At 44.7% G+C, this 15,684-nt stretch overlaps 1 protein-coding gene across 4 annotated transcripts in view; it reads left to right on the top strand.

The window, feature by feature from the left end:
* The window catches only part of BICDL1 (BICD family like cargo adaptor 1), a 142,069-nt gene that overhangs the window by 84,931 nt on the left and 41,454 nt on the right, over window positions 1–15,684 (top strand). For all 4 annotated transcript variants that reach the window (XR_006354175.1, XM_043978320.1, XM_043978321.1 and 1 more), the window contains 2 exons: window positions 1,238–1,384; window positions 14,036–14,215. Coding sequence is in view for 3 of the 4 variants with exons in the window: in XM_043978320.1 (XP_043834255.1) it covers window positions 1,238–1,384; window positions 14,036–14,215 (327 nt within the window). In the remaining variant the exon portion in view is untranslated. The remainder of the gene's footprint in view (window positions 1–1,237; window positions 1,385–14,035; window positions 14,216–15,684) is intronic.

The following is a 15,684-nucleotide window of genomic DNA, read 5'->3' as shown; positions in this document are numbered from 1 at the left end:
AAGGAGCCCAAAGTGAAGGGAAGGATGCTTCTGTGAGAGTCTTAAGTCCTTAAAAATTCAGTTTAAAATCTCCCCCTAGAAAAATTCCACAATTAAACCATAACACTTTACATGTTGCCCAAGGTAGGACAGCTGTAGCAGCCACAAGGAAGTGGGAGAAGCATTTGAGGCTGGAAAACATCTGGCCTAGTATCAGGAGAGCATTAGTGGGCTGGCAAAGGGCACAGGTCAGGGCCTAGGGAGCCAACAGAAGAGACATCTCAGTAAGGTTGGAGGAGTAGATACAACAGCATCCCTTTGGGTCAGAGCAGAGAGACAAGCTGAGCATGCTACACATGGGGAGAGGTTTGCGGGAAGGGCCAGGGCAGTCCCCAGAGAGGCCATCAGGAAGCTGGAGGGCCTAGAAGGGTCAGAGGCACAGAAACCAAAGAAAGTCGAGGCCAGCTGGGACCCTGGAAAGAGCATTAAGGAAACCAGGCTGCCTCTCCCTCTTGAACATTCAACCCTGCTGTTTTTTCGCCTGCCTCCCCTCTGCTGTCCCCGTCCAGAATGCCCATGGGACAGAATGATCCAGCCACCATCTTTCTGTTTCTGTGACCCACCGTTGCCACCCTCAAAGCAGAGTGCCAAAGGTCACTCCTTCTAGCCTGGCTTGGGCAGGGAGGGGGATGGGTTTGGGATTCTAGCCAATAGAAAGGAAGTTGCTTCTCCAGAGAGTGTCCAGGGAGTTTCCCCGACCTGGCACCTGCAGAAGGAAGAGAGTAGCAGTCAGAGCAGCTTGGGGTCTCTTTGGAGGAGCCGGGGACCAGGGAAGAGGCTCAGGGCCAAGGAAGATGCAGCCACACCTCGGCCTTATCTCTGCTAATCCCCAGCACTCCAGCCCTCCCCGCCTTGCTTTTGCCTGGCAACCTGCATTCCAGCTTGCTGGGAGCTCAACTCCCACCCCTTCCCAGCCAAGTTTCTCCAGGGGAGGGGTTTCCTTTCCAGCCTGGAGTCGTCTGGTTATTTCCCTCCCAGGTACAGACGCACACAGCCTGGCACAGACGGGCACGGACACAGATAGCTGGGTTCGTGTTTGGGAAGTCAGTCTCTTCTTTCCCACCCATCAGCCTGGGCATCATCCCAGAACCACCCCCATGTCCACACGCGCTCACACACACGCTCTCACACACATACTTACACTTACACACACACACACACATAAACACACACGCCACATGTTTGTCTGCCCTTTCAGATCAAGATGCTGTCAGATCGCAAGCGAGAGCTGGAACATCGCCTCAGTGCCACCATGGAGGAGAATGACCTGCTCCAGGGCACAGTAGAAGAACTTCAGGACCGTGTGCACATCCTGGAGAGGCAGAGCCATGACAAGGACCTGCAGGTGAGGGGGCCTCAGCACCCGGGGCAGGGGGTGCTTAGCTGCTCTAGGGAAATGGGAGCTAAGAGGCCTGGGGGATGGAGAGGGCCAGCCGTGGAGTCTGGAAATCCCGGTTTTAGGCCTGTCTCCAGAATATTCTAGTTAGGTGACTGTGGGCCAGGCACCAAGTCATATACCCTCCCTGTGCCTCCATCTCCTCATCTATAAAATGAGGGGGTAGAACAGTAGACAGAGTGCTGGACTCCGAGTCAGGAAGGCCCAAGTTTGAATCCCTCCTCCAACAATTACTAGCCGTGTGACCCTAAGCAAGTCACTTAACCGCAGTCTGCCTCAGTTTCCTCATGTGTAAAATGAGGGAGAGGGGTGGGTTGGACTTAATGGCTTCTAAGGTCCCTTCTAGCTCTAAACCAGTGATCTTAGACCTAGATTGCCTTTGAGATTCCTGCAGTTCTAACTATATACCTACGAGCTTCTTAGTACCTTGAGGCAATGGGGTTCATCTGTCACTTTTTCTGTGTCCTGGACTCCTGAGACAGTCTGGTGAAAACCATAGAACCTTTCTCAGAACCTTATTTTTAAATGCACAAAATAAAATATAGATGATTACCAAAAAAACCAATAATATTGAAATAGTTATCAAAATATGTATATTTTTAAACCAAGTCTATGGGCTACAGCCATCATTCTACATTACAGGTGAGTTACCAATCCATATGAGAAGAGAGAACTTCCATAATGGGAATTCCCCTTACGAATCAGATCACCGGTTCAGACCAAAGAAAAATGGCCAAAAGAGAAGAGAAGGGAAAAGAAAGGGAGGGAGAGAGGGAGGCCAGCACATACATCTCCAGATGTGGAACACAGACGTTACAGGGGGCCGTGGACGGGTCCTCTGCTGCTATTCCTCCTTGGCCCTAAGTGACCCAGGCCCATCACTGGGGAGCAGAAGCTGCGTAACCTTGGACAAGCCATTTCATTGGTTTCATTACTCAGTTACCTCATCAATAAAATGGGGGGGGGGGTAGGGCAGCTAGGTGGAGCAGTGGATAGAGTACCAGCCCTAGAGTCAGGAGGACCTGAGTTCAAATCCAGCCTCAGACACAACACTTACTAGCTGTGTGACCCTGGGCAAGTCACTTAACCCCAATTGCCTCACCAAAAAAAAAATTAATAATAAAATGAGGGGGTTGGGATCAATGGTCCCTAAGGGCCCATCCAACCCCAAATCTAGGCCCCTGTGATTATATGCTCCTGGCTTTGCCCCCACTACCCACCCACCCTCCACAGTAGCTGGGGCTCAGATTCACCATTTGTCTATATCCTCAGACTTCCAGGAAAGATGTAAAGTTGTGCCCATGTGTCCAACCTACAGATCAATCAACCAGCACTTAGAAAACTTTTTATTGATAGCTTTCATTTTCCTATCACCTTCATTTCCAAATACATCCCTCCCCAATTCCCATACCCAGAGAGCCATCCCCAGAACAAAGAATTTTTAAAGAGAGTAAAAATAGCAGGTCAGCCAAACTAACCTATCCAGCCCCCAAACCTGACAGTATATGCAATGTTCCACACCCACAGTCCCCCACCTCTGCCTTAAAGAAAGAATGGAGGTGCATTTTCTCATCTCTTCTTTGGGGTCAAGCATAGTTACTATCATACCACTCTCCACTCACAAAGCTTTTATTAAAGACCTAGACATGAACCAGTACAAGGAGCCTATTAGATAGATGATAGATAGACAGACAGACAAACAGATAGATAGATAGATAGATAGATAGATAGATAGATAGATAGATAGATAGATAGATAGATAGATAGATAGATGGATGGATGGATGGATGGATGGATGGATGGATGGATGGATGGATGGATGGATAGATAGATGATAGATAGATAGATAGATAGATAGATAGATAGATAGATAGATAGATAGATAGATAGATAGATGGAAGGATGGATGGATGGATGGATGGATAGATAGATGCACACATACATACATGGTTGGTTTCCTTCATTTTTGAAGAGGACCAAAATAAATATGCATACATACATACATATATACATAAATACATGGATATAGGTATGTAACCATAGATATACACACACAGGGGCAGCTAGGTAGAATATTGGATTGACTGCCAAGCCTGGAGTGAAAAAGTCTCATTTTCCTGAATTCAAATCTGGCCTCAGATACTTCCTAGCTATGTGACCTTGGGTGAGTCACTTAATCCTATTTGCCTCAGTTTCCTCATCGGTAAAATGAGCTAGAGAAGGAAATGACAAACCGCTCCAATATTTTTGCCAAGAAACCCCCAAAATGGGATCACAAAGAGTCAGGTACAACTGAAAACAACTATGCGACAACAACAAAGACACATATACATACATGTGTATGTGTATGTATATATATATATATATATGGCATATACATATATGCCAATACAAAACTGACACAAGAATAAGGTAATTTGGGGAGAGAAGGCACCAGAAGCTGGGGGCCAGGCTTCAGAAGATTCTTCATGTACAAGGTAATTCATGAGCCAAACTTCGAAGGGACAGGATGGGTCCAGGGTCAGAGACCCGATGCCAGGTGGCCCTGGTCTGACTGGAGCAGTCCCTCAGGAAAACTTCCTAGCAGGGTCCCAAGACCAGGGACCTGGGGCTGAGAATAATAACACTGAGTCCTAGAACAAAGTCACCCTAGTTTATTTATTAGCCCAAACCCCTAAGCTACCAATCTAACATGACTAACCAGTGTTAATGATATGATGTCACTGATTCAAACCTCATGACCTACCCTCAGATGGGAGAAAGAAGATATTTCCAGGGGCAGCTAGGTGGCGCAGTGAATAGAGCACTGGCTCTGGAGTCAGGAGTACCTGAGTTCAAATCCAGCCTCAGACACTTGACACTTACTAGCTGTGTGACCCTGGGCAAGTCACTTAACCCCAATTGCCTCACTAAAAAAAAAAAAAAAAAAAAAAAAAAAAAAAAGATATTTCCACCATTTTTTAGCATGGAGGAATAAGAAGTCTAGAGAGGAGAAACAGTTTGTCCAAGGTCACAGAGCAAATGGCAGGTAATCTTGGACTAGAATGATTATAATTGACCAGTATATGACTCTTCCAAATTTACAGAATAATTTATAGGCATTATCTTATTGGAGCCCTATAACTGTGCAAGGTAGGTCCTTTAGGGATTTTTTTGTTTGGTTTGGTTTGGTTTGGTGAGGCAATTGGGGTTATTGACTTGCCTAGGGTCACATAGCTAGTAAGTGTCAAGTGTCTGAGGCCGGATTTGAACTCAGGTCCTCCTGAATCCAGGGCTAGTGCTCTATTCATTGCGCCACCTAGCTGCCCCTCCTTTAGGGATTTTTATCTCCATTTTACAGGTGAAAAAAAAACTGAGGTCAAGAAGTTAAGTGACTCATCCAAGGTCATGAAGCTAGTATGTATCAGAGGTAAAATTTGAACTCAGAACCACCCAACTTCAACTCTATCACTTTAGCTAGTATATTGCAGATCTCTGTAATGAGATCTTCCATGGTTATATTACTTTCATTCCCAAATATATCCCTGCCAGCTTCTCTGCTCATCTCTTGTAACAGAACTTTTTAAAAGACAAGGGGAGGGCAGCTAGGTGGCGCAGTGGATAGAGCCCTGGAGTCAGGAGGACCTGAGTTCAAATTCAGCCTCAGACACAACACTTACTAGCTGTGTGACCCTGGGCAAGTCACTTAACCCCAATTGAAAAGACAGGGGAGGGGGCAGCTAGATGGCGCAGTGGTTAAAGCGCTGACCCTGGATTCAGGAGTACCTGAGTTCAAACCCGGCCTCAGACACTTAACACTTACTAGCTGTGTGACCCTGGGCAAGTCACTTAATCCCCATTGCCCTGCAAAAAAAAAAAAAGAAAGAAAGAAAGAAAAGAAAAGACAGGGGGAAAGTTGGCACAAAACCAACTGATGCAACAACTCTCTAATGGTAAATACAACATTCCACACTCCCTGTAGTCCCCTCACCTCTTCAAAGAAGGGAGAAAGATGCATTTTCTCAACTTTTCTCAGGAGCCAAACCTAGTCTTTGTAATCATATCGCATTCAGTTTTGTCTCTCTGTTCTTTCCATTTACATTGTTGTAGTTGTTATGGTTATTATTAATATCATTTTCTTAGTTCTTTCTTCACTTTGCATCAGTTTTAAATCTTCACATGCTTCTCTGAATTTTTCATAGTCATCATTTCTTACAACCCAGTAATAATCCATGACCTTCATATATCAAAATGTATTTAGCCATTCCCCAGTCAATGGGCATCTACTTTATTTCCCTGCTTCGCTAACACAAGAAGTGTTACTATAAATGCTTTGGTGTATATAGGTCTCTTGATTTTTCTCTTTTTAAAAATTGCATTGATATCTTTCATTTTTACATCATCAAAATTCCCAGCATATCCCTCTCTCTCCCAGAAAGCTGAGGGCAGCTAGATGATGCAGTGCATACAGTATCAAGCCTGGAGTCAGGAGGACTCATCTTCCTGAGTTCAAATCTAGCCTCAGACACTTATTAGCTGTGTAACCCTGGGCAAGTCACTTAACCCTGTTCGCCTCAGTTTCCCCATCTGTAAAATGAGCTAAAGAAGGAAATCATAAACCACTCCATTATCTTTGCCTCAAACGGGGTCACAGAGAATCGAACACAACTAAAACAACTGAATAACAACATATTAGTCCCCGCTATAATACCTGAGAAATAGTCATCTGCCCCCTGCTTGAAGACCTCCAAGGTCAGGAAGCCCACTATCTCTTGTTGGTGGGAAGTATTTCCTGACATCCAGCCTAAACTGAACTCTTTACAACTTTCACCCGCTGTCCCTCACATCCATATCCTCTTCTGGACCTCAGTTCCTTCATCTGTAAAACAAGGGAGTGGAACTAGTTGGCCAATAAGTTTTCTCCTTGATCTGCCCTCAAGGGCCAAGCAGAACAAGTCTGGTCTTCCACATGGTGAGTCTTCAGATACTTGGAGGTATCTTGTCCCTCTTCCCATCTCTCTTGCCTATTTCCTTCAATGATCTTCACATGGCATAGTCTTGAGGCCTTTCACCATCCTACTAGCCCTCCTGTGGACTCCTACCATCTCACCAACATGGGACCCAGAGAGGCTGCCCAGTGTAGACTGCATGCCTGTTGTCCATGGGCCACCCTAGCCAAGTCTGGAGGGGCTCATCCCCAGGTTAGCCACAAGAAAATTAATATTCCAATCCATATCCCCCCCCTCTCTCTCTCTCTCACACACACACACACACACACACACACGTAATCAGGGTTAACCGACTTGAAGTGATTGTAAGTGACTTGCCCAGGGTCACAAAGCTAGCAAGTGTCTGAGGTCAGATTTCAACTCAGGTCCTGCTGACTCCAGGGCCAATGTTCTATCCACTACCCCACCTAGCTTCCCTGATCCATTATCTCTTGAAGACTATCTCCTATGGCACACATAATGGGGTATACTCTCCATCAATGGAAAGAGGACCCACACTGAGAAACCCATGGCACCTTGAAGAACTGAAGTATAAAGGATGCCACAGATATACAAAGAGCATCATATATAGGTGTGTCTATGTGTGTGTATATATCTATCTATAGATATAGATATAGATATAGACATAGACATAGACATAGACATAGACATAGAAAGGCATAGACATAGACATAGGCATAGACATAGACATAGACATAGACATAGAAAGGCATAGGCATAGACATAGACATAGGCATAGACATAGACATAGACATAGACATAGACATAGACATAGACATAGACATAGACATAGAAAGGCATAGACATAGACATAGACATAGAAAGGCATAGACATAGACATAGGCATAGACATAGGCATAGACATAGACATAGACATAGACATAGACATAGACATAGACATAGACATAGACATAGACATAGACATAGACATAGACATAGACATAGACATAGACATAGACATAGATATAGATATAAATATAGATAGATATAGATATATAACAAGGAACCTAAATGTGCCTAGTTCTCAACCTGGGAGATTCAGTTAGCATGGAGAATTCCACCAATGCAGAGTGAAAACTCCCCTGGGACTTCAGATCTTTCCCTGTGTCAACAGCATTTCAGACTTGGAGTCAAGAAGACCTGGGATCTGGGTTCCAATTCTCTCTCAAACACTTATTAACTCTGTAGCCCTGGGAAAGTCATTTTAAGCTCACCAGGGCTTAGTCTCCTCATCTCTAAGATGAGGAGGTTGGACCCCATGACCTCTAAAGTCACTTCTTTCTTTCTTTTTTTAAGTGAGGTAATTGGGGTTAAGTGCCTTGCCCAGGGTCACACAGCTAGTAAGTGTTAAGTGTCTGAGGCTGGATTTTAACTCATGTCCTCCTGACTCCAGGGCCGGTGCTCTATCCACTCTGCCACCTAGCTGCCCTAAAGTCACTTCTAACTAAATCTCTAATTCTATGAGCACTTCATGCTTCAGCTGCCTTCTTCCCCGGGAGGATTCCCCTACTTCTCTCTCCCACTGGTGAATCCCTCTAGGACCTTTCATTTTGAGCAAGTGCCCAGGCCAGGCACCCTCTTCTCTCCCAGCTCCACTTCTGACTCCACTGACTTTGCCACTTGTACCTACACCTGGATACCTTCTCCTTCCCACTGCCTCTGGTCCTTTTTGCTTAATTTGTAGCCACACACATGGATGGATACCAAATTCCACCTATATATACATATATAAAAACATAAAATACACGTATGAGTGTGTGTATATATATGTGTGTGTATGCATGTGTGTATACACACATATACCCATGTACCATAAACATAAACACCTACATATGAACACATGTATGATATATGTATGGGTATGCATATCTATGTATATATACATAGATATATAAATACAAATATCATATATACACACATACATATTGTAAGGGGCTAAAATTCTAGCTATACTGTCTAAAATATCTAATGAGTGGTCACCAATAAATTATAAGCTTTAGCAAGAGTTAGACTTTTAAGCATTTATTAAGGAGAATAAGAATTTGGTAAAGAGAGAGAGAGAAAGGCCTAGATTCATCTATCTATTAAAGGGAGAACACATTTCTAGCTGCCTTCTCCACCAGAGTCCTCAGGAAAGAGAGCGAGCCAGTGCACCAGCCTCCCCCCTTCTTCCTCCCACAAGCAAACCTCACTTCCTGATGCCAAAGAAAAGACGCATGGTCCTGCCCTCAGAGGCCCTCTCCTCATGTTGGAGCTTTCCTACAGTAAGTCTCCAGCAGGTGGCATCATTCCAATCGTTACAATATAAGAAATAAATACAGACATCTATGAAATATATACAGCCATATACACATATATGTACACATACACATACATATATTTCATATGAAAATATATGTATGGGTCTCCGTATGTGTGTATGTACACACAGGGGCAGCTAGGTGGCGCAGTAGAGTGTTGGCCTTGGAGTCAAGAGGACCTGAGTTCAAATCTCACCTCAGACACTTACTAGCTGTGTGACCCTGGATAAGTCACTTAACCCCAATCCAGGGTCATTTCCAGCCCTCCTGATCTATATCTTGCCACTGTACCCAAATGGCTCTGCAGGAGAGAGTGAGGCTGGTGACCTTGCACAACCTTCCCTCTCTTAAATCCAATTCAATGCAATCATGGCATCACATGATGTCATGGTCCTCTTCGAGAACGAAGGACAAACAAAAACAACACATAAAAATGCACATGGGGGCAGCTAGGTGGTGCAGTGGATAGAGCACCGGCCCTGGATTCAGGAGGACCTGAGGTCAAATTCGACCTCAGACACTTGACACTTACTAGCTGTGTGACCCTGGGCAAGTCACTTTACCTTCATTGCCCCACCAAAAAAAAAAAAAGAAAGAAAGAAATGCACATAGATATACCCAAATATCATATATGTGTGATATATATTATAGACCCACATGCATATATGATGTATGTTAGAATGTGTGTGTGTATATATATATATATATGTGTGTGTATATATATATATATATAGTTTTAAAATATCATTGTATGCTTAAGCTATTGCACACTAGGCATCAGCAAGCTACAGGTCCAGCTTTGGCTTAGGACCATGGTTTGCTGCCCCCTGCTGTACACATTACATATAACATATTCACGTCCATAGACCATACCTGGTAGAAGGAAGTGGGGAGGGGCAGCTGGGTGGTGCAATGGATAGAGCACTGACCCTGGAGTCAGGAGGACCTGAGTTTAAATCCAGCCTCAGACACTTGACACTTACTAGTTGTGTGACCCTGGGCAAGTCACTTAACCCCAATTGCCTCACCAAAAAAACAAACAAAAAAAAGAAGGAAGTGGGGGGGTAGAGGGAAGAGCTCTCACCTTGAAGTCAGACAGCTGGGGTTTGAATCACCCATCAGACGTTTATAAGCTGAATGTCTTTGGGTAGATCACTTCCCTTCTCTGAAGCTTAGGTTCCTCATCTGTAAAATGGGAAGAATACTTGCACTATTTGCCTCAAAGCATCGCCATAAAACGGTGTTTTACAAACCTTGAAGCACTCTTGAAAAGGAAGTTGTTATTCCATGATTACATTTTTCAAAACACAGAATTGTAGGTCCCGGTTTTTCATTTTTTTTTTTTTTTCGCTTCAGAGGTTGGTTTATAGCTGTCAAGTTGGTGAACCATTTCTTGTCCCCAGCCTGGGGCTACTATGGTCTTTTCCCCTCCTTCACGTCAACATTAATTAAGCACCTTCTGGCATGAATGAATAATTGAATTAATTCCTTCCAATATGGAAGGACTTGACTTTGTCTGCCCTGAACCTCACCTGCTGTGATATTATGTGGATTTCTCCCAATAAAGAATGAGCAAGCTATGTGCTGGTGCCCTGTGCTGCCCATGGGGCCGCCAGCTGAGCCTGGGAAATGTTTCCCAGGAACATCATTTTTCTTGATTCTTTCTGAAGCTCCTCAGAAGTGGGGCTGGCTGAGCCCCCACTGAGATGGCGGGTACTGTCAGAGCCGTTTCGAGGCAGTGGCCCTACTGGGGGCCCTTGGCCGTGGGGGTACAGCCTTTTGAGGCCCCCTTCATCCAGGGCAGTAGGGAGATTGGCTGCTTAGAAGTGCCCCCCTGTTGCTCATTCTGGCTTGCAGGGAAACATAGATACCCAGCTAGAGAACTGGCTGAAAGCCCCTGCACTGGACCTCTGGTGACCACTGGGACAATAGGGCAGGAAGTGGTAAGGGTGTGGATTGTTCTAAGGAGCTAGAGGACTTCCCAGTCCCGTACCTTTTTTTTTTTTTTTTTGCAGGGCAATGGGGGTTAAGTGACTTGCCCAAGGTCACACAGCTAGTAAGTGTCAAGTGTCTGAGGCTGGATTTGAACTCAGGTCCTCCTGAATCCAGGGCTGGCGTTTTACCCACTGTGCCACCTAGCTGCCCCACCCCCCCAGTCCAGTACTTTTAAGGAAAGACATTGAGGAGTTGGAGGACATCTCATGGAGAGCCCCCAGACTGGACCCTGTCAGGACTGGTTAAAAGAAGAATTGAGGATATTAGCAGGGAAAAGAGAAGATTTAGGGGAATGTGATTGCTGGCTCTTAAAGGTCAGAATTAGCCCTGTTCTGCCGGGTCCCACAGGGTAGAACTAACAAGAATGAAGGGAATTTGTTAAGAGACAGATTTTGATAGGGGTATTTAGCTGGTACCATCAGTCAATAAGCATTTATTTATTTGTTTGTTTATTTGTTTATTTGTTTGTTTTTGCGGGGCAATGAGGGTTAAGTGACTTGCCCAGGGTCACACAGCTGTCAAGTGTCTGAGGTCAGATTTGAACTCAGGTCCTCCTGAATCCAGGGCTGGTGCTTTATCCACTGCGCCACCTAGCTGCTCCAATAAGCATTTATCAATCGCCTGTTTTTGTACTAGGCATTCCAATAAGTTTTTTGTTTGTTTTTTTGCAGGGCAGTGAGGGTTAAATGACTTGCCCAGGGTCACACAGCTAGAGTCAAGTGTCTGAGGCTGAATTTGAACTCAGGTCGTCCTGAATCCAAGACCAGTGCTTTATCCACTGTGCCACCTAGCTGCCCCTCCACTAAGTTTTGAAGAAACAAAGGGAAACACAATGCCTGCCTTCAGGGAGCCCCTAGTCCACTGGGGGAAACAACATGCAAATAATTATGTCCAAATAAGCTATACACTGATAAATTGGGATAATCAACAGAAGGAAGGCACTAGCATTAAGGGGGATGAGGAAAGGTTTGTCATTGAGGGTGGTACAGTGTATAGAATGTTAGACCTGGAGTCAGCAAGGCCTGAGTTCAAATCTTATCTTGTACACTAATTGAGTGACTTTAAGTAAGTCTCTTACCCTCTTTCTGCCTCAGTTTTCTCATCTATAAAATGGGAATAATAATAGCCCCTACCTCCCAGGGTTTGTTGTGAGGACAAAATGAAACAACATTTATAAAGCACTTTGCAAACCTTAAAGTGATATATGTGTTATTATTATTTAGACTCAATGTAAGAAAACACTTCCTAACAGAGTTATACAAAAATGAAAGCCAGGGTGGCTTAGTGGATAGCACCCTGGACTTGGTTAGGAAAACATGAGTTCGATTCCAAGCCCTGATTTTTACTAGCTGTGTCACCCTCGACCTCTCTGTCGCCTGATCTCTCTGAACCCATTTCCTCATCTGTAACATAGACAGGATAATAATATTGTTGTACTACTTCTCACTGTAACGATTGGAATAATGCCACCTGCTGGAGACTTACTGTAGAAGAGTTCCGCCCATGAAGTGAAGGTCTTTGAGGGCAAGACCAGGAGTCTTTTCTTTGGCATCAGGAAGTAACGCGGGCTAGTGGGAGGAGGAAGGAAGAGACTGGCGCTCAGTCTCACTCTCTTTCCTCTGGACTCTGGTGGAGAGTGGAGCTAGAAATGCACTCTCCCTTTAATAGATAGGAATCTGGGCCTTTTTCTCTCTCTTTACCAAATTCTTATTCTCCTTAATAAATGCTTAAAAGTCTAACTCTTGCTAAAGCTTATAATTTATTGGCGACCACTCATTAGATATTTTAGACAGACTAGCTAGAATTTTAGCCCTTAACATCACTAAGTTGTTAAAGAGTTCAGGTACTAAAATGTATTTAAAGGGGGCAGCTAGGTGGCACAATGGATAGAGCACTGGCTCCTGGAGTCAGGAGTACCTGAGTTCAAATCTGGCCTCAAACACTTGACACTTACTAGCTGTGTAACCCTGCGCAAGTCACTTAACCCTCACCAAAAAAAATTATTTAAAGCATTTTATAAGTTTTTTTATATGTTCTGTAAACAATGTAGTAGATGAAGCTTAGAATCAAGAAGACGGGAGTTCATATCCCACCTTAGACCTTTTCTGCCTTGACTTTACCTCTCTGAACCTCAGTCTCCTCATCTGTAAAATGAGAGAGTTGGACTTGATGGATTCAAAGGCTCCTGCTAGTTTTAAGTCCATATCAGCTATTATTATTATTAAATATAGAATGGGCTGAGCTGTAAGGTAGTGAGCTCCCTGTCATTGAAAGTCCTCAAGCAAAAGCTGGATGATGACATGTCAGGGATATTGAAGAGGGGATGCTTGTCTGGCTGGATGGCCTGTGGGGTCCCTTCTAATTCTATGACCTGGAAATGGAGGAAGAGCAAGATAGCAGCTGAATATTTTAGATGGGGAAATTTTAAGAATTGTGAAGGGCAACCCTAGAAATGAATGGCTTCTGAGTTTAATTTTACTACTCAAAAAATCAAATTTACCAACAACTAACCCAAGATGTTTTCCCTGGATTGTTCAGTCATTTTTCAATCCTGTCTGATTCTTTGTGATCCCTTTTGGGGTTTTCTTTGCAAAGATTCTAGAATGGCTTGTCATTTACTTCTCTGGCTCATTTTATAGATAACACAAACAGGGTGAAGTTACTTGCCCAGGGGCACACAGCTAGTAAGTGTCTGAGGCCAGATTTGAACTCATGGAGTCTTCCTGACTCTGGGCCCAGCATTCTATCCACTGTGCCACCCAGCTGCCCAATCTAAAAATAACTGCTGTCTTATTAAAACCATGGCATCCAGGGCAGCTAGGTGGCGCAGTGGATAAGCACCAGCCTTGGATTCAGGAGGACCTGAGTTCAAATCCTACCTCAGACACATGACACTTACTAGCTGTGTGACCCTGGGCAAGTCACTTAACCCTCATTGCCCTGCCCCCCCCAAAAAAAACACCATGGCATCCAAATGATCAATCAATGAATAAGTATTTATTAAATACCCACTTATGCCATGCACTGTATTAAGCTCTGGGGATACAAAAAGAAGCAAAGGACAGTCCCTGCTCTCAAGTTGCTCACAGTCTAATGGGGGAGACAACATGCAAACAAATATATACAAAGGAACCTATAGACAGCATAAGTAGGAAATAATTAACAGAGGGAAGGCAAACAAAGGCTGAGCCTCACTTGGGTTGTAGATACTCTGGACTTTGCCAGACTCCTCCTCTCCCAGCCCCAGTCCTCCCCCCCCCCCCCCCGCCCCTTCTCACTCCTGCCCAACAATCCTTTCCTTCTTGTCTTTTCAAAAGCTCCATCAGAGTCAACTGGAGCTCCAGGACGTCCGGCTCTCCTACCGGCAGCTCCAGGTGAAGGTGGAAGAGCTCAGTGATGAGCGGAGTCTGCAGAGTTTTAATGCCACTAGCACATCACTCCTGTCCGAAATCGAGCAGAGCATGGAGGCTGAGGAGCTGGAGCAAGAACGAGAACAGGTGTGACTTCTGGGGAGGATGGACTGAAATGACCTGGGTGTGCTCAGGCTTGGTTCCTGGGTGGGAGGACTTGTGACACTGTGGACCAAGAGTTAAAAAAGGATCTGGTGGGGAGAGGCTTAGTGGACCACAAGCTCAATACAAATCAACAATAACATATGGAGGCCAAAAAGCAATGTCATCTTGGGCTGCATTGAAGGATACAAAGTATCCAGAACTAGGTGGTGGGGATGATGATGATAACTAACATTTTATATGGGCAGCTAGGGGGCGCCATGGTGCACAGAACCCTAGGCCTGGAGTCAGGGAGACTCATCTTCCTGAGTTCGAATGTAGCCTCAGACACTTACTAGCTGTGTGACCTTGGGCAAGTCACTTCACCCTCTTTGCTTCAATTTCTTCATTGGAAAATGGGTTGGAGAAGGAAATGGCAAACCCCTGCAGTATCTCTGCCAAGAAAACCCCAAATGGGGTCACGTTATCAGATTTGTTGATAGTACCACACTGTACTCTGTCCCAGTCAATCAGCATCTGGAATATTGTGCTAAATTCTGGACAACACATTTTAGGAATGACTTTGGCCATCTGGAGAGCATCCAGAAGATGGGAGTCAGGATGAGGAGAGGACTGGGCACTTGAGGAAAAAAATTTTTTAATTACACAATAGGAAAAAAAGCTGGATTTGAAGTGAGAGGACATGGGTTCAAATCTTGGCTTTGCCGCTTACTGCCTAGGTGATCTTGGGCAAATCATTTAATCTTCCTGGGCCTTCATTTACCCATCTGACCATGTCATAAGTGGATTGGTTGAAGAAGGTAGGAATGTTTGGACTGGAGAATAAAAGATGTAAGGGGTCACTTACATGATGATGCTTTTTAACTGTTTGAAAATATGAAGAATGCTTGCCTCTGAAGTCAGAGGATCTGGGTTCAAATTCTGCCTCTCTCTTCTTCCCTGTGACCTTAGATAACAACCTTCACTATTCAGAGCCTGTTTTCTCATCTGTCAAATGAGGGGGTTGCAGTTGATGGCCCCTAAGGTTCCTTCAAGCTCTAAACCTGGGGTCCAACGAAAGATTTTTGTGGAGAAAAGATTTTATGATGGACTTTTCCTGCTCAGCTGAGATGGGAGCAGACAGAAGGGTGGAGGTCACAGGGAGACAGATTTCAGCCCAACAGAAAAATGTCACAGTCCACCTTTCCAATGAGCCCACATGCCACTAGAGGGATGGGACATTCACACAAACAAGGATGCTACAAGGGAGAGTCAGCAAGGCATTGTAGGGAGGCTTAAGGAGGGGGAGATGACTTTCAGAGGGGAGGTGGGCAAAGGAGAAGGGGTGGTTAGACTGGCAGAGCAGGCAGCAGCTCAGCTGAGCCTACAAGGAAGAGAACAAGATGGTGATGGGTACCAACGAAGTGGGCATGTGTTCCAGGCACAGCCAACTGAGACTGGAGACCTGTCTTCTG

The sequence above is a fragment of the Dromiciops gliroides genome, chromosome 1 (genome assembly GCF_019393635.1).
Source record: "Dromiciops gliroides isolate mDroGli1 chromosome 1, mDroGli1.pri, whole genome shotgun sequence".
Taxonomy (NCBI): Eukaryota; Metazoa; Chordata; class Mammalia; order Microbiotheria; family Microbiotheriidae; genus Dromiciops; species Dromiciops gliroides.
The sequence above is the reverse complement of the archived record's forward strand: the minus strand, read 5'-3'. Positions and strand labels throughout refer to the sequence as shown.